General features: G+C 45.9%; 1 protein-coding gene across 2 annotated transcripts in view; it reads left to right on the forward strand.

Annotated features, from left to right (window-relative positions):
• The window catches only part of BTBD11 (BTB domain containing 11), a 299,557-nt gene that overhangs the window by 260,827 nt on the left and 18,960 nt on the right, over positions 1-19,770 (forward strand). For both annotated transcript variants that reach the window (XM_032416174.1, XM_032416175.1), the window contains 2 exons: positions 14,391-14,496; positions 19,231-19,333. In XM_032416174.1, the coding sequence (XP_032272065.1) occupies positions 14,391-14,496; positions 19,231-19,333 (209 nt within the window). The remainder of the gene's footprint in view (positions 1-14,390; positions 14,497-19,230; positions 19,334-19,770) is intronic.

The following is a 19,770-nucleotide window of genomic DNA, read 5'->3' on the forward strand; positions in this document are numbered from 1 at the left end:
AGCTGGCTAAAGCTACTTGTGTCATTTGTGGGCCACTGTTTGTTTGTTTTTTTAAAGATTTTATTTATTTGACAGAGAAAGATAGCAAGAGCAGGAACACAAGCAGGGGTGTGGGAGAGGGAGAAGCAGGCTCCCCGCCGAGCAGGGAGCCCGATGCGGGACTCGATCCCAGGACCCCGGGATCATGACCTGAGCCGAGGGCAGAGCTAACGACTGAGCCACCCAGGCGCCCCCGTGGGCCACTGTTTTGCTGAGCACCTGCTATGTTCCAAAGCCCTTGGGCACATGGGACAAAGTAGAGAGATACCTTCCAATCCAGGGAATTTACACGAAAGCTGGGGCAATCATGCCAACACGTGTGCCCCAAGGCCATCTGAGGTTTATGAAACAGCATTCAGTTGGGTGGCATGGGCTCTGAGAGGTGTGAGTCGGTCAGGGAAGGTGTCATGGAGGTGCGGAGACATGAGCAGGCCTGGATGGACAGATAGGAATTCAGCGGGAAGAGGGAAATGGTACAGATCCCGCCAAGGATCCTGCAAAGCCAGGCCCTGGAGAAAGCTTTTCGGGTACAGAGGATGAGATGAGTGTCACCCCTTCCTCACGGGCCTCCTAATTCCTGCAATAGGGAAATGCTGCAACCCCATTAAAACATCAGTCCAGCCCTTGGGATTTATTATGAGATCAATTCTTAAAAATTTCTTTGGGGTCACTTGTTCGGCGCTACCATATAGATGTCTGGTCCCAGCCAGTGGGCCATGCAGCATTATTGTGTGTGTTGCTAGAGAACTTTGAGGATGGACAGTGGTGGTGTGCCCATCCCCCAGCCATCCACTGGGGTGGAGAGCCAAGGGCAGGGGGAGACAGTGACCAATGCCCCACCACTGTGGCCACACAAGCACCAGGGGCGGCCAGTCTGTCTGAGAGGCTGGGAGGAGTCCGTGCATCAAGGTCCACACACCCTGAGGGCTTCTCAGTGGGCCCCAAGGGCCTGTATGGCCCAGGGCTTCAGAGCACAGACTCCGGAGCCAAGCTGCGGGGATTCCAGCCTCGCTGTCCCACTTCCTAACCTTATGACCTCAGTCAAGTTACTTAACTTCCGTCTGCCTCAGTTTTCCTACCTGAAAATGGGGACAGTAAGTATATTAAACCTCTTAAGGTGGTTGTGAAGATAACATGAGTAAGCGCCCTTCAAATTGTCCCTGCAAATTAGTGAGTGCTTTATAAGTGACTCCGTCATAAAGATGGCCTCACCAGAGGACGTGACGCTTCCACTATTTCCCAAAGGGTGTTCTGTAAAAAGCATCCCGTTGCAGGGCACGTACCAAGCAGCCACGAACACTGACCTGAGAACAGGCCGAACGTCAGCTCTTTCTGCGGGCTAACACTGCATTACTCCAGTTTCTCTCCTGCAGAGCCTCGAATACCCTAATTCACAAAGGCAATCAGGGCTTTCCCAAACTCATTTGACCTTGGAACCCTTTTGTAATGAACTGTCTCAAGACACAAATGAGGATATTTTTAAGCTAAAATATATATTTTATATTTACTATATGCCAGGCACTCTTCTAAGTGTATTATAAGGATTAACTCAATCCTCACGAACAACGTTTGAAGGAGGTAATGTTCTTATCTGCATTTAACAGATGGGTAAACTGAGGCACAGAGCAGGTGATCACTTGCCCAAGATCACACAGTTAGTAAGTGGCAGAGCTAGGCTGGAACCCAGGCAGCCTGGCTCTAGCACCAGCCTCTTACCCCTTTGCTCCAGAACAGACTTTCTAGAACCCTGGGGTTCCCTCTAAGACAGTGGAGCCTCTGAAGTCTCAGGGGGAATGGGCCTCTGAACCAGAAGGGCAGTGTGGGTTCCCCTTGCCAGGCTGGGCCCACGGGCTGTCCAAAGAGTGAAGAGGGGAGCAGAGAGCTGCCCTGTCCGGATGTGGCAGTGTCGGTCCAACAACAAAGCAGCAACAACACGGCCCGTCCGCTGTCTGAGCCTCGGGGCACCTGGCCTGGGGTCCAGAACAACTCTCGTGAGATATTCTCGTCAGCAGCCTAGCCTTAGTCCAGAGTCTCAGGGCCCCCTGCAGGCTGGATTTGCACCTGATGGAAGCCCCACCAGGACCCAAAATGGGAGCAGCGGTGCCAGCCCTTGTGTAATGAGCCACAGCAATTCCACAGAGAGCAAAACCTGATGGAAGCATTTCAAAACCAAACTCTCCCTGCCCCTCGCTCTTCACCCCTCCAACTCTGAATGAATGAATAGAATGAATGAATGAATGGAGTGGTGCTTTCACCTGCAATTACCTAAGAAACCACTTTAGTGAAAAACATTCCTAAATCTGTTCCCAGAGTTAGCGGTTCTAACTTGTTTTTGGTTTCTTGGTTTTTGTTTGTTCCTTTTTTAGGGTATAGTAGGAATTCCAGAAATTACTGAGGCATCCTGTGTATTAAGTAAACCTAATCTATAGGTTTTTAAAGTAAACTTTATTTTGGAGTTTTGGAGTATGACATACATACAGAAAAGTGCCCAGATCATAACTATAGAGTTTTCACGAGGTAAATATACCTGTGTGATCAGCACCTAGGCCAAGAAAGAGAACATTACTAGCACCCCAGCAGGCCCCTTATGCCCCACTCAGCTACTACCCCTTAAAGGGCAGCCAATGGCTGGGGGGGTTGGGAAGAAGGGAGGAGCCTTTGCCAGGAGATGTGGACTAGAGCCTGCTCCCCATCAGCCATACCGATCTTCAAGGGTGGAGGGAGCCAGGGATGAGGCAGGAGCAGCTCCTTGTCAGGAGCGGACAGTCTGGGAAAGATGGTGCACTCAAGAGTTGAGTTTGCTCTTATAGGGGCTCAGGGGCAACCCCTACTGGTGAAGTGTGGTATTACACATCATGTATATTGCCAGTAGGAGGAAAGACAAGGTGATCAATTTCCCGTGGCTACATTGTGAAGCCAAGCATTCCCCAAGCACGAGTGATATCCCTATGGTCAAAAGAAGACTGGAGAGAGATGAGGGCAGAGAAGTCCAAAGAGTTGAGAAAGCTCTACAAAGCTTGCCCTCCCATCCATCCTGTTAGAGGATGGTCAGTGGCCACACGTCACAGAACTGCCTGGCGTTGTTCCTTCTCCTTCCATTAAACCGGTCCCGTTCAGATCGCATCTGCCGTTCTGTGTGGACAGGGATCTGGTTTTATCACATGGATAAGAAATAGTGGATAAGGAGAGAGAAATTCCGGAAATAAATTCACTTTATGGTCAACTCACAGGAATACAGCTGTCCTATAAATGAAGCATATGCCTTCCCATCCTTGACTTGTACTCATTCATGCATTACTTGATATCTGGTTGCAGATGTGGGTTTTTGTTTTTTTTGTTTTTTGGCTCCCTCTTCTAAATTTTACCTTCAAAAGAATTCAGCGTCTCTGGATTTTCCAGGAACAGAACAGTATAGCCATTTCTTAATATACATCTGTTTAAAGAAAGTTCCTGGTCCGTTTCTCCCACACGTAATTCCCCAGAGCGCTGATTCATTCCACAGTCACCAGCTCTCACTATGCTGTAGTGGTGATGGGACCGACGCATTCTTTCTCCTTCTGGAGCTTACTACGTCCAGGGGAGGGGCAGACACACGGTAAGCCAGGAAATGGATCAGCAAAAGAGAGTGAGAGCTTGATACATGCTATGAAAAAAAAATTAGACAACGATATAGTGTCTGGGGGTGGGGCAGGCAAGGCGTAATCTAGACAAGATGTAAGGAAGGTCTCACTGAGAAGGTAGCAACCACCCAAGTGAGGAAAAGCTCCAGCCATGCAGGGGTCTGGGGCAAAAGCATTCCAAGTGGGGAGTGTGGGAGCTGAGGCTCTTAATGGAAACGTGCTTGGTGTGTTGAGGTGACAGGAAGAAGAGCAAGGTGACTGAGGCAGTGGGACAAAGGAAGAAGTATCAGAGATAAAAATCAGATTGCATGGAGTCATTCTCCATGGTGAAAAGTGCGGGTGTCCCTCCACGTGCAGTGAATAGAACACCACTGGAGGTTTTAGACAGAGACAAGACCTGATCTGCGGGGTTTTTTTCTTGTGATTTGTACACTGTTTTATTTTTTCTCAATTCTTAATTGAAACATCTTAGTTTTTTAAACTTTTTGATTCTGAGATCATCATAGATTCACATGCAGTTGTAAGAAAAACTGTATACTACTATGTAGCCTTTACTCAGTTTCCCCTATTGGCAGTATCTTACTAGACTATGGTAAAATATCACAACCACCATATTGGTGTGATACAGTCAACGTGCAGAAAACTTCCATCACCCACAGGATTCCCTCATGTTGCACTCTCCTAGCCAAACCCATTTCCCTTCTGCCACCACCCCACTCTTACCCCCTGGTAACCACTAATCTGTTCTCCATTTCTCTAATTTTATTTCAAGAATGTAATTTCAGGGGCTCCTGGGTGGCGCAGTCAGTTAAGCATCCGACTCTTGGTTTTGGCTCAGGTCGTAATCTCAGTGTCATGAGATTGAGCCCCGCATCCGGCTCAGCATGGAGTCTGCTTGAGATTCTCTCTCCCTCTCCCTGTGCTCCCCCTGGTCATGCACTCTCTCTCTCTCTCTCTCTCTCTCTCTCTCTCAAATAAATAAATAAATAAATAAATGTGTTTTTTTTTAAAATAGAATGTAATTTCAGTGGGATCATATGGTATATGACTTTTTAGAATTGGATTTTCTCACTCAACATAATTCTCTGAAGATTTATCAGGTTGTTGGATGTATTCATAGTTTGTTTCTTTTCATTGCTGAGCAGTACTCCATAGCACGGACCTACCATGGTTTGTATACCCACCTACCCACTGAAGGGCAGCTGAATTGTTTCCAGCTTCAAGCTATTACAAATACAGCTGTTCTAAACATTCATGCACAGGTTTTTGTATGAATGTATGTCTTCATTTCTCTGGGATAAATGCCCAGGAGTGCAATCGCTGGGTTGTATGGTAATTGTGTGATTTGTTTTTAAAGAAAGTGCTCAACTGCTTAGAGAGTGGCTGTACCGTTTGACATTCCCACCAGCAAAGTAGGAATGATCCAGTTTCTCCACATCCTCACAGTTTGGTATTATTGCCCTTTTTTAGTTTAGCCGTTCTGTTAGATGTGGAAGTGACATCTCGTGGTTTTAATTTTCATTTCCCTAAACGGCTAATGGCGTTGAACATATTTTCATGTGCTTACTTGCCATGTGTACAATCCTCTTCAGTGAAATGTCCCTTTGTGTCTTTGCCTGTGTTCTAATTAAGTTGTTTGCTTTTTAGCTGTTGATGTTGATACGAATCTTTTGTCAGATACGTGGTCTGCAAGTATTTTCTCCCATCCGGTAGCTTTTCTTTTTATCCTCTTGACAGGGTCTTTCACACAGCAAAAGCTTTTAATTTTGAGGAAATCTAATGGATCAGTTTTTCTTTTTATGGAGATTATGCTTTGAGTATCAAGTATCAGAACTCCTTGCCTCGCCCTAAATCATGAATATTTCATTTTTTTCTAGAAATTTTAGTTTTATGTTTTATGCTGACATCTGTGATTTATTTTGCCTTCGTTTTTGTATGAGGTGTGGGACTTACCTCAAGGTTTTTGAGTTTTGTTTGTGTGTGTTTTTTTGTTGGTTTTGGTTTGTTTGTTTTGCCAGTGGATGTTGAGTATCCCAGCTTCATTTGTCGGAAAGGCTCTCTCTCCTTCATTGAATTACTTTTGCACATTTGTCAAAAGTGAGTTGGGCATATTTGAGTGGGTCTATTTCTGGGTTCTCCACTCTGCTCCACTGATCTATGTGTCTGTCTCTCCACCATTAATCATACCGTCTTGAATAGTGTAGCTATAAAATAAATCTTGACATTAGGTAGACTTACTCTTTCCATTTTATTCTTCTTTTTAAAAATGATGTTAGCTATGTTTTTTGGCTTTCCATATAAATTTTGTGGGTTTTTTTCAATTAAACTCTACCCTCGATGTGGGGCTCGAACTCACGACCCTGAGATCAAGAGTCACATGCTCTATTGACTGAGCCAGCCAGGTGCCCCTCCATATAAATTTTGGAATAAATTTACTGTATCAACAACAACAACAAAATCTTGCTAAGATTTTGATAGGAATTGTGTTAAACCTCTATGTCAATTCAGTGAGAATTGACCTCTTTACTATATTAAATCTTTCAGTTTATGAATTGTATGTCTCTTCATGTACTTAGATTGTCTTTGATTTTTTTTTTTGAGATTTATTATTTATTTTAGAGAGAGAGGGAGAGCAGGGAGAGGGGCAGAGGATGAGACAATCCTAAAGCAGACTCCCTGCTGAGCACGGAACCCAATGCAGGGCTCCATCTCACAACCCTGAGATCATGACCTGAGCGGAAATCAAGAGTCAGCTGCTTAACCGACTGAGCCACCCAGACATCCCGATCGTCTTTGATTTCTTTCATCAGTACTGTGGAGTTTGCAACATACAAGTCCTGTTTTGTTAGATTTATATATATGTATTTCTCCTTTTTTTTTTTTTGAGCAATTGTAAATATAATATTTTTATTTTTTTGTCCATGTGTTCATTGCTAGCTCAAAGAAATACAATTGATTTTTGTATGTTTATCTTGTATTCTACAACCTTGCTGAACTCATTTACTCTAGGAATTTTTTGTAGATTTACTGGGATTTTCTACTTAGATAATCAGGTCATCTGCAAATAAGGACAGTTATATTACTTCCTTTTTCAATCTGGCCCTGAAGATTTCTTTGGGGGAGAGTTTTTTAAATTATGAATTCAATTTTTTTAAGAGCTATACAGCTATTGAAATTATCTATTTAATATTAGGTGCATTGGGGTACTTTTTTTTTTTTTTCAGGGAATTGGTTCATTTCATCTGCGTTGACAGATTTATGTGGGTAGAGCTGTTCGTCATAATCCCACTTATTATCCTTCTGATGTCTACAGTCTGTAGTGATAGCCCGTTTCATTCCTGATTTTGTTAATGTGTCCTCTTCTTTTTCTCTGTCAGTCTTCCTAGAGGTTTGTCAATTTTATTCATCTTTTCAAAGAACCAACTCTGTGTTTCATTATTTTCTCTACTATTTTTCTGTTTCAACTTCCATTGATTGCTGCTCTTATCTTTATTGTTTGCTTACTTTGGGTTTATTTTGCTTTTCTTTTTCCAGGTTCTTGAGTAGGAGCTTAGATTATTGAGACTTTTCCCCTTATATATGCATTTGATACTCTATATATCTTTCTCCACACTGCTCTGGCTGTGTACCACAAATTTTGATGTGTTATTTTCATTTTTCATTCAGTTCAGTGTTATTTTTTATTTCCCTTGGAACTTCTCTTTTTTGACTTATGGATTATTTAACGGTGTGCTGTTTAGTTTCCAAATGTTTGGAGATTTTCTTATTATCGGCTATTGATTTCTAGTTTGACTCCATTGTGGTCAGAGAATACCTTCTGTATTACTTGATTATTTTAAGTTTTCGAGTTTGGCTTTATGGCCCTAAGTATGGTCTAACTTGTGTCTTCCATGGACACTTGAAAACACTATTTTCTGCTATTGTCACATGGAGCATTCTGTAAGTGTCAGTAAGATTCTATTGGTTGATGGTGGTGTTGAGTTCTTCCATATCCTACAGATTTTCTCCCTATTCTATCAGTTTCAGATAGGGGTGTTGAAGTCTCCAACTATAATTAATGGATTTGTCTGTTTCTCCTTTCAATTCTGTCAGTTTTGGAATCACATATAAGGCAGTTCTACTGTTTGGTGCATACACATTTAGGACTACATTGTCTTCTTGGTGAATAAACCCTTTTATCATTAAATAATGCTCCTCTCTGCTTCTATTAATTTTCTTTGCTCTGAATTCCACTTTATCTGATATTAATATAGCCACTCCTGCTTTCCTTTGATTAATGTTTGCATGATATTTTTTTTCACCCTTTTACTTTCAACCTGCCTTTTTCATTATATTTGAAGTGATTCTCTTGTAAACAGCGTATAGTCGGGCTTTTCATCCACTCTGCCAACCTGTCTTTTCATTGGTCTATTTAGACCATTTCTATTTTATTGATACTTTAGGGCTTAAGTCTGCCATCTTATTTTTTTTAAGATTTTATTTATTTATTTGAGAGAGAGAGTGAGGGAGAAAGAGCACAAGATGGGGGAGGGTCAGAGGGAGAAGCAGACTCCCTGCCGAGCAGGAAGCCCGATGTGGGGCTCAATCCCGGGACTCCAGGATCATTATCTGAGCTGAAGGCAGTCGCCCAACCGACTGAGCCACCCAGGCACCCTGCCATCTTATTTTTTGTTTTCTGTTTGGTTTCTCTGCCTTTGGTTCTCTTTTCCTGCCTCACTATGGGCTACTTGAACATTTTTTTGAATTCCATTTTTATTTGTAATGTTTTTGATAGCTTTTGTATAGCTTCATTTAGCTTTTCTGGTGGTTGCTTGCAATATTACATTATATATACATAACAGCACAGTCTACTCGTACCATCATTTTACCAGTTCAAGTGAAATAAAGAAACCTTACCTCCCTTTATGCCCATTTACCCTCCCCCACTCATTACATAAACGTCTTTAAATATTTCCTCTACATCCATTTAGAACTATATCAGACACTGTTATAATTTTTGCATCAACCATCAAATATGATTAGGAACCTCAAGAGGAGAAAGAAGGCCTATTATGCTTACCCATATTGTTGTTTACCATGTTCTTTCTTTCTTCCTGAGGTTCCAAGCTTACTTTTTTATCCTTTCCTTTCAATTTAGAGAATTTTCTTCCACCATGCTTTTAGGGAAGTCTCCTGGTGATAAATTCTCTTAGTTTTCCTTCATCTGAGAATGTCTGATTTCATTACTGAAAGATAATTTCACTGGTTATTATTTGCTTGTTATTTTCCTTTAAATCAACTTACCATCTGTTAAATGCACTTAGAAAGGAAATGCTATAGTACTGCCATAAATAGAAAGCCTGCATCCCATGCCATGAGTAGAGGGGACATATCAAAATACACAGGGGACTATTTAAAAGCACTTTATTGTGTGTTCGATTTCATCTTGTCCACAATTCCAATGACAGACATGGGACTGTGCACTGACCTCAGGGAACTCTGGTGCCCCTCCCATCTCTTTGGTGCCCCCATACCTTTTCCGGGTATGCTCCAGCAGAGAGAGTCCCATTGCTCACAGGTCAGCCCAGCATATTCCCCAAGGGAGGGCCCGGCTAGGGATGAACCACTGTTGACGATGGTCACTGCCATTGTCCCCCTGAAAGTAACAGTATTTCCACCATCTCCTGAATTTGAGATGTGGCTTTTTTCACCTTTTAGCATTTCACAATTTGAAGTGGGTGTTTGAAAACGGATGTGTGCATTTAATGCAGTGAGGTTTTTTTTTTTTTTCTCTTCCTAAAAGCTGCCATTAATTGTATGACATTTTAGAATCTAGAAAAAGAGAGATTGGTTTGAAATAGGAAATTGCTGTTTGCTTGAGGGATTAAAAAATGGTCAAATCTCGGCATTTTCCTTTGGTTCCACCTAATGGTATGTTGTGACGCGTTATCCCTTTTAGCTCTCCTAGCAATCTCACCAAGCAGGTATTTTTAATCCACTTTAGAAGAGGATGCCCAGACCCGGAAAAGCTGAGTAGCTTTCCTAAGGTCACAGAGCTAGTGAATGAGGAGGCAGGGCCGGGACCCAGCCCCACCTGGCCCCACTGTCCATGTTTTTACCACTGCGTAGAACCCTTGCCTAACTCACCTAAAAAGAACCTTGGGGATCAATCCCAGAATTCCTTTCTGAAGAAAAGAAAATGTTTTGGTATCTTCTTAGGAGAGAAGTGAGGGTCCGAGGAAGAGAGGAGAGATGTCATCCCCAAATTCACAGGCGCCCATCTCAGGAGTCGCCTGCCAACCGTGGCATTAAGAACTGCACTTCATTCCCTTTAGTTCTATGTAGCCACACGGTTCTGAGTCCTGAGGACCCAAGTTCACCCCATGTGCACACCCAGCATTTTCCATGAGAGACCTGAATGGCTGGTACCTAGCAGCATACCAGTAACAACCACTAACCAGGTGCTGTGTGCTCAGCTCGGCCAGATGCCCACACATGCCCAGCCCACACCTCCTCCTCCTCCACGGGCTTGCCCTGGCCTCCCAGACTGGCCTGCTGCCCCTGACAGTCAAGCCTTGTGGTGCCTTTACCTAAAAGCCCTTCTCTTAAATGTACAACTCAGAGAAGAATATAGGCATCTTCCCAGCACAACTACCCCAGCTCCCCATGCCTCCAAAATAGGATGAGCCTCAAGTTTGGTTGATTCCATTCTACTGCCTTCAGGTTTGAGGCCAGAGTTAACCAAACCCAAAAGATAACCCAGTTCCTTGCCCCAAACTCACCATCTAACCCAACGGGTCTCACCCCACTCGAGCTATTAACTGATACTAATTACATCACCCCTTCTTGCTCAGAGGAGCCTTCCAGGAGTCCTGATGCGTTTGGGTGCTGGGGAACTAGAGTGAAAGATACCAACAAAACCTCTAGCTGGAGGAAATGCACGGGAAAGGGCACAGAGCAGACGCCTCAACAAACCCAGATGAATTCGAGGATAGAATTCGGGGAGTTTTCTCATGGGGCTCTGGTGTCTGAAAGAGAGGTGGCCAAGAAAGCCTTGAGAAAGGCAGCATTTGGGGTCCTGACCTTGGGAGCATCACCATCAACCTTCACATAGTGTCCGGCACTTAGTAGATGCCCAATAAATATTTGAAGAAAGAATTAATGTGTGAATGGCTACATCACTTAGCACATGGCGTAATGTTCACATTCATGAAAACTTTAGGGGATAAATGAATAAAACCCGGGGAACTGTCAGTGTCCACTTTGACCCTTGACTCTTCCTCTTTCCCTTTCTCCTGAACTTCTAATACTTTCATCATAATTATCCTGTTTCCTCGTGGGGCAGATTTTTTTTCCAATAATAGACTTCATTTTTTAGAATGGCTTTAGCTTTACAGAAAAATTGAGAAGGTAGCACAGAGTTCCCCATACAACCCCTCACCCACATTCCCCTATTATTAACATCTTACCTGGTATGGTACATTTGTTTTAATCAATGAGCCAACACTGATACATTATTATTAGCTAAATTCCATACTTTATTCCTATTTCCTTAGTTTTTGTCTAATGTCTTCTGCTCCAGGATCCCATCCAGGACACCACATTACTCCTCTTGGCGGAGACCACCTCTCAGACTCGTTTTTTGGTGACCTTGACAAATTTTGAGGAGTATCGGTCAGATATACTATAAAGGATGCCCTCTAGTGGAATAGGGGGTGTTTTTCTCATGGTTAAACTGGGGTTGTGGATTTAGAGCGGAAGACTACAGAGGTTAAGTGCCTTTCCCACCACATCAAGGGCACACACTCTCAACATGAGTATTCACTGCTGGCATTGACCTTGATCACCTGGCTGAGGGTGGTGCCTGTCAAGCTTCTCACCTGCAGAATTACTCTTTTCCCCTTTTCCCAACTGTTCTCCTTGGAACCGAATCACTGTGTGCAGCCCTCCCCTAGGAGTGGGCAATGATGCTCCTCCCAGGTAACTTGTAAGCATTTGAGGATTGTCCCTTTGGACCAGACGTGGCCAGCCCTTACCTTTACTTTCTCGGATGACACAGCACACACTGAAGTTAGACCACCACCAGTCAATCAATCAATCAGCTGCCAAAGAAGAGCACCAGCTGCTCAGGCCTCTGTCACAGGCCACCGAGTCCAGGACGTGGATCTTCCTTCATTCGTTCACCCGAGGTGGTTAGACACTTGCTTATTTTTCCGTGGTTTTCATGGGTTGGAAACCAGACACAGTATCTCACTGCGCTCTCTGCTTAGGGTCTCATAGAGACCCGAAAACAAAGTGTCAACAGGGCTGTGTTCCTTTCTGGAACCTCCAGGGAAGAATCCACCTGCAAGCTCATTCAGGTTTGGGTAGAATTGAGTTCCTGGTGGGTGTAGGACAAAGGCCCCATTTCCTTGTTGGCTGCTAGCTGGGGGTCCCATTTTCCTCCCAGAGTTGTTGCCCACACTCCCCCACTCAAGCTTGCCATGTGGTCCCCCTCATTTGGAAGCCAGCGACAGCACATCAAGTCCTTAGGCTTCAAATCCCTGTGACTTCCTCTTCTCCCCAGTCCCTTCTGAATTCCTCTTCTGCCTCTAATTTTAAAAGTCTTTTTTTTTAAGATTTTATTTATTTATTTGACAGAGAGAGACACAGCGAGAGAGGGAACACAAGCAGGGGGAGTGGGAGAGGGAAAAGCAGACTCCCCGCGGAGCAGGGAGCCCGAAGCAGGGCTCTATCCCAGGACCCTGAGATCACAACCTGAGCCGAAGGCAGACGCTGAACGACTGAGCCACCCAGGCGCCCCTTCCTCTTCTGCCTCTAATTTTAAGGGCTCGTGTGATTACATTGGGCCTGCCCTGATAATCCAGGATAATATACTTACCATAAGGTCAATTTAAACCTCAGTTAGTAACCTTAATCATTCTTGCACAGCCCCTTTTGCCCTGTAATGTAACATATTTACAGGCATGGTATCTCATGATATTCTCAGTCCCAGGGATTTGGGGGATACAGTCTTCCAGGGGACCATAATTGTGCCCAGCACACGGTGCTTCTCAAACCTTAGTGTGCATGGGAATCATCCCCAGAGCTTGGTATTGTGGCTTCTGAGTCAATGGGCCTGGGGTGAGCGTCTGCATTTCTGACAGGCTCCCAGGCCTCACTGTTGCTGGCGGTCTATGGAACACATCTTGAGTGGCAGGCTTTAGACCAGGGGAAACAAACATAATAGCTGCCAGCTCAGGTCAAACTCAAGAGAGAATATCCCTACCTGCCTGTGGCTCTCAAACCTAAGAGAGCACCAGAATCACCAGAAAACTTGTTAAAATATAGATTGCTGGGCCCCACGCCCAGTGTTTCTGAGTCAGAAGGTCTGGAATGGCACCTGAGAATCTGCATTTCCAACGCACCCAGGTGATGCTGATGCTGCTGGTCCAGGGACCACACTTTGAGAACCACCGCAGGAAGCCTTGAGACAGGCGATCACTTTGTGAGTGTTGAGAGGAGCGTTTAACACCTTTTGGTCATAAGGCATCATCTTTGAAAGCAGAATTCCTTTGTCCAATATTGATTGCATCCCCATAGGCACCTCGGTGGATCACGTCCGAGGCAACATGGTGCCTTTAATCAAACGGTCGATTCCCTTTTCATGTGTTGAGCTGTAACCTTCTGCTTCGGGAGCACGATGAAATAGATTCAAGAATATCTCAAACCACGGACGTCATCAGTTGTCCCAAACACATCTTTTAAGAATCAAAAATAATATTTATTGTGCATATTACAAAAACAACACTTAGTTGTTTGTTGTAGAAAATGCAGGTAAAAAGGGAAAACCTTGTAAGCCCACCCAAAGGTGGCAACTCTACTCTTCCATTTTCTATACATATCTGTCAATCCACGTATATATACGTAAAGGGTTTTATTTCCAAAAATACATGGTACACACTGTGTTGTAACCTACTTTTCTTAATATATTGTAAATGTCTTTCTACCTCATCCCCATTTTCAGCCCCTAGTTTCAACCCCCTTCACCCAATAAAAAGTATCAAATGCTGTGATTCATGGCTTCCCTCCCACGCACCTGCAGATGAAGGGAGATTGTTGACCAGCAGTGGGTCCCAAGGGGGAAAGGCGAAAACATGAAGGACATGGGGCAATCAGAAACAGGCTCTTTTGTCTCGTGTGATCAGAGGCAGCTGTAGCTCTGTCCCCCCCTTTTTTTTTTTTTTGGAAAAAGTGATTCAGCTGAGCATTCCTGGATCCGGATGTGCCTCAGCACCAAAATCACATTCCTAAGAAGCTGAATCAGGAGCATTTGTGTCTGGGTAATGGAGAGCAGTCACGGGATCACAAGGGCTTCCTGCTGCTATTTTCGGGATAATTCACTGCTTCCAGAGTTATGGAGTATTGATAAAGGTGTGTTTGGGGTAAAAACTTATTTTCCACTCTGTGAGCTGTGACACTTGCTCTCCAATCGGTGGTAAATGACTGGGGCAAGAGAGAAGGATTTAATTACAAATTAAGCTTTCACCAGTGAACAGACCAGAAACAGACAACAGACAAGCACAGCAAGCACATCCAGGGCCTGCTGAGCAAACTGAGTGTATGAGGTCTGGTGGGGGGGGTGGGGGGGGTTCTCTTGGAACCTGCCAGAAGTGTGCGGGCCCCTCTCGCCTGGGGGCAGGCATTCCTGCTGACAGCTTGGATGAGGCTGCGCAGGGCCCAGCAGTGTGAACCGTTCTTTTTTTCCTGCAGAACGAGGTCATCAGCCAGCAGCTGTGCGTCATCTTCACCCACTGCTATGGGCCTTACCCCATCCCCAAGCTCACGGAGATCAAGCGCAAACAGAGCTCGCGCCTGGGTGAGTGGTCTGAGGACGCAGAGGTAGCAAACGCCCCCAGAGAAGCTAGGCGGTGTTGGAGGGCACATGAGACGGATACAGGGAGTCAGGCAGGTGGAGATCATGGTATCACTTATCACGTGATAGCTGGAGACTATACCTTGGAAATGTGGACAAGGAGACTGGCCAATACCTCGTCCCTCTAACTAAGGGCCTTTGTCCCGCGGAGACAGACAGACGGACAGCCCCGGGGCCCGTGCACTTCCTGCAGGCAGGTAGATTCCCCATTCCGAAGGAAGGCTGAGCTGTGCGGGCAGTTCTCCCCCTCCCGTCTAAGGAGTCCCTCTTCCTCCCTGAGGAGGAACAAGCAGGGGACAGTGACAGGCCAGCAGTGTTCCTCTAATGGGGTCCCTCTGCAGGGACCCAGGAGGAGAGGAAACAAGTGACCTCCCTCCACACACACACACACACACACACACACACACGGGGAACGTACCTGAGCTGAGGATACTGGACACTCTGAAATCCCATCCGAGTAGCAGTAATCCATTTTGCTTCTGCTTGGATATGGCATGGGGCTGGCGCCAGCCAAGCACTTGACCTGCCCCACCTCAGGTAACCGTGAGGCCACCCCAGGGGGCAGGCACTGAGGGCCACGCCGCGTCTCAGCTGAAGAAAGGGAAGGTCGACGCTACTGCACGGTCACTTCAGGTGGGGCTGGAGCTTCCCAGCTCCTCCCAAAGCCGTAATTCCTTCCCGCTACGGTCCCAGCTTCTGGAATTTTCCAGAAGAAACCTTTCCATCAGGCATTGATTTCATTCAGAGGATCCTGGAGCTGTTGCTGTAAGCTGGCTGATCAGTCTGAGAAAAAAAGCAAAGAAATGCTGGGCTGCCTTGAAGCCTGAAACACGAGCCTTCTGTTGCAAGGGCCTTTCTCCTTGCTGCCTGGGGAATGATAAAATATTCAAGATAAGGAATGCCTTTTCCAATAAGGTTGGGGACTTTCCTACTCCCTATGAACTTTTCCTGTAAAGACATCTGAGAAATGGGAGCATCTGAAAGTGCTATTCTTTAGCAGAACCATTATGTTTGGAACAGGTGAGCTAGTTAAAATTAGTGAAAAGTCTGAATTCCTGGAACTGTTTTAAAATAGTTTTGTTCCTGTCATGAAGAACTTGCTAATTTAAATGATGCAACTTTTTGACTTAGTAATCAAGTCAAATCTTGTCTGTTTTCCTCTGTGCCCATTGATGTGGGCAAACTACGATGTACCAAAACCACAAATATTTCTACCTTGTAGAAAGCAGGTGTTGATTAAAATGTTATCAGGGCACCACATTACAAAGACCAATCATATTAACAGACTTCAGAGATTGAAGTTTAGTTACATTCCCAGGCCATAGCAATCATGTCTGACATCTCGCTGCCTTCACAAGACCCCCTCGTTAGAGCAAACATTTGCAAGGGCCGATTCAATGACACAACATAAAATCTGCTTTCCTGTAGTTATAGGTGAGGAGGGAACATTTTTTCCTCCTGAATTTGCTGAGTGTTCTTTCACCCGCAGTTAAAAGGGCCTGGTTTTCAGGCCAAGCACTAGAATTCCAGGGTTTAGCACCGAGAGAAGAAAGGCAGGCCTGAGAGGCTCAAAGCTCACAATATGGGAGAAGAGAGGCAGAATCTAATTATGAATAAGTAGAATATGGAACACGTAGGGTTTGCCTCTTCAATAGAGCATTTCCAGCTAGGATAACTGAAAGTTGCCAAACAGTGGTTCTTTAGGGACCTGCTTTAAAGGAAAGATAAGAGTGATCAGTGACAAGCGTCCCAAACTGGAATCTCTAAAGAGCCAGGAGGCCATATAAGTGAATGAAATGGGTTCCATGTGAGACAGTAGGGAATGGTGGGGACTGTGGCACACTGATGCCTGATTTTTTGTGACACGTTGTCCTCTTCCCCTCCCAGTGAATTCTGGGAGAGAATGGTTAAAAGAGCCACAGGTAGGAGACATTAGCAATTTGGGAAACAGGAGTAGGGCTGGTTGGTGGCGGACAGTGGGACTGAGAGGGGGTGGTTGCTGAGAAGAGGGAGAACATCATTCCAAACTTTTAGTCTTTAAAGCAAGGGGAGAAGTGAATTTTAGTCAACTCCAAGGACTTCTCCTGTGGCCTCTCTTCTCTTCATCTGGGTTGTTTAGAAGTGAGTTTTTTCAATAAAATATTTTAATGATAGTGGGATTACAAGTGATTTTGACTGTTTTATGCTTTTTTGATATGTTCTAAGTTAAAACTTTTTTTAAAGGGAAGAAGTGAGTAGCTATATGTAGCGACAGAAATATGAACAGAGGGCCACCTTATGGGGCCGCATAGGGACTGAGGGGCCACCCCACCTTCGAGGGATGGAAGAGGAGAGTCTGCCAGGATGGCAAATTCTGGGTCCAAGTAACAGCAGGGTCTGGGCAAAATGGGGCCAGGCCAGGGATCCAAGATACAACTGTCAGGGTGGGCTCAGCAGCTGGGATCATGGCCCCCAGGAATCCAGGGGGTTGGTCCCCACCCCCAATGGTTAGGACAGCCTAAACCCAGCCAAAGGAAGCAGCTAGAGTTTCATTTCAGGACAGCCCTTTAAGCCCTGGGCGAGGCCCAGCAACAAGCGGGTCCCCAGGCTAAGAAGGGGTCTGATGTCCCCCGCAAGGTTTTAAGAACAAGACTGTGAAACAAGGGTCAAGGCATTCTTACGCTCATTCAAAAAAATATTAATGAAGCATCTACTATGATGGTCATGTTTATCAAGAGGAGTGCTGTGTGTCAGCCATGTTGCTAAGTGCTTTGCAAAAATTCACTTAATGCTCACTGAAACTCAGATGTAGATGTACAGTGAGTATCACCCATTAAACAGAAGGGGAGAGAGAGGCTCAGAGAGGTTAAACAACTTGCTGAAGGTCACACAGCTGAGAGTTCTGGCTTCAGAGCCCACCCCAGGGGCCGTACAGGTGCCGTGAGAGCACAGGTGGGGGATACTTGGTCAGTCTGAGGAGGGTGGGGGAATCAGGCAAGGCTTAGTGATGGAAGGTGTCTGCACTGAAGCTTGAAGACCACATGGGTGAACCAGGTTTGGAAGGGGTTGGAAGAGTGTTCTGCGTAGAAGGAACAGCAGGTGAAGGGCCAGAGCTGAGAGCATATAGCACTGGTGTGGCTCAGCACACATGCTGGTTGACAGGGGGATGTGACTGGGGAGAGGCCAGAGAAGGGAGCGGGAGCCCAGTCACCAGGAGCCTTGTTAAGAAGTTTGGACTCTATCCTGGGAGCGCTGGGGAGCTATGGAAAGGTTTATAGCAGAGGAGGGGTGTGATCAGATCTGCCTTTAGGAAAGATGACTGTGGTGAGGTGGACCATCAGATTGAGGGGCCAAGAGTGGAGGCAGAGACCAAAGAGGCTCCTGCAGGTCCCCAGACAAGAGACCATGTGGTGGCCCTAGGGAGGGCTGCAGCATTAGGGATGGAGAGAAATGGGGGAATTGAGACACACTTAGGAGGAAGAGAAGACAGTGTTTGTGATAGACTGGGTCTGGGTAAGCCCAGGAGAGGAAGGTGTCCTGTTGCCTTTGAATCCCTGGCTTGGGCAGCGGATAGATGGTGGTGCCATTCATGGGACCAGAAGCACTGGGCAAGGCACATTTTGCAGAAAGAATCTTCTTCACCTGAGCTGAGAATGCAGTGCATCCTCAGGCTGGGGAGCTTGGGTGCAGATGCCCCCAGAGAGGTCATCTTCCATTTAGAGTCTTCTAAAGACCCTCCCTGGGGCAGCGCAGCCCAGGTGGGCTCAGGGCAGACCTAAGAGGAAGCCCCACCAGAGGTTAGACCCACCTTGCCCTTGACCCTGTGTCCGGACTGACTTAGGACCTGAGCGGGGCCGAAGCCAGTCGGGGCAGGGATGTTAGTGGATGTTCCCAAGCAGCAGAAGCCCTGAGCTGAGGACAGACTGGCACCTTCAGGAGCTCCGGGTCTCCGTGGCTAAAGTGACAGGCAAATCGGGGTGGGGGGGGCAGGGGGGAGGCGGGGAGGATCCTAGTGTTGAACAAGGCCGGCGCTCCAATCCGAATGCCCGAGTTCAAATCCTGGCTCCTCCACCTGTCACTGGCTTGAACGTCTGTGTGCCTGCTTCCCCAGCTGCACAACGGACAGTGGTCCCTGTCTCCCGGGACCCAGCGCGTTTGCGCATGTGCGGGCCAGCTTGCACAGTGCCTGGCGCGTCCTGAGGGCTCAGTAAGTACCAGCTCTACCTTCTTTGTTATTGTTGGAGACGAGAGCAGGGAACTGGTTCGCGTGCCTCTGACACTGGGAGAGAAGCGCTTGGATTTCAAATCACCTGGAAAACCCCTATCCATCAGGCAGGGAGGGCCCTGAGCCCAAGAAGGAGGAGCTAAGGTGGGGGGTGGCATTCTTCAGAGGCAAGGTGGGCATACCTTTACCTTTCACATCCAAAAGTCATCTGCATCAGGCTGGGGATAGGTCTCCTCTGAGGAGATGCTACTTTTAATCACAACTAAGCTATGAAGATTTCCAATGCAAAAGTGAATTTCCGCGATTTGAGTGCTCCTTTGATTGGTTCTGTCCCCTGTTGGCTCACTGTCTCGCCAATGAGTATCTTATCCCCATGGTTTCCCTGTTAGCTTTTCTTGGCGCTTTCCAGAAAAGGAATGCAAACTTCACCCTTCTCTCCACTAAAGCTACACTCTTTCCCCTTCCTATTCTAGATCCTCATTTCCTTAACAATAAAGAAATGTCCGATGTTACCTTTCTGGTAGAAGGAAGACCGTTTTACGCTCACAAAGTGTTGTTATTCACGGCCTCTCCCAGGTATGTACTGTAATAGTTCTCTGAAATTCAATTTTGGGGGTTACCTTCCCTAGACGGGAAGATTACTTTTTCAAAATCAAGAATTCAAGAGCAGAGGGCATTCGTGCACCCGTGCTCACACCAGCATTCTTCAGAGCAGCTAAAAAGTAGAAGCCACCCAAATGTCCATCGGTAGATGAACGGATACACAAAATGTGGCATATACATATTTTATTTAGCCTTAAAAAGGAAGGCAGTTTTGACAAATGCTACAACATGATGAGCTGTGGGGACATTATGCAAAGAAATAAGCCAGTCACGAAAAGATAGTGTATGATTCTATTTATAGGCAGTACCTAGAGCAGTCAGCTTCATAGGGACAGAAAGTAGGATGCTGGTTGCCTGGGGCTGGGGGCAGGGGAGGGTGGGGAGTTGTTGTTTAATGCGTCCAGAGTAGG

Source organism: Phoca vitulina, unplaced genomic scaffold, assembly GCF_004348235.1.
Source record: "Phoca vitulina isolate PV1807 unplaced genomic scaffold, GSC_HSeal_1.0 scaffold19, whole genome shotgun sequence".
NCBI lineage: Eukaryota > Metazoa > Chordata > Mammalia > Carnivora > Phocidae > Phoca > Phoca vitulina.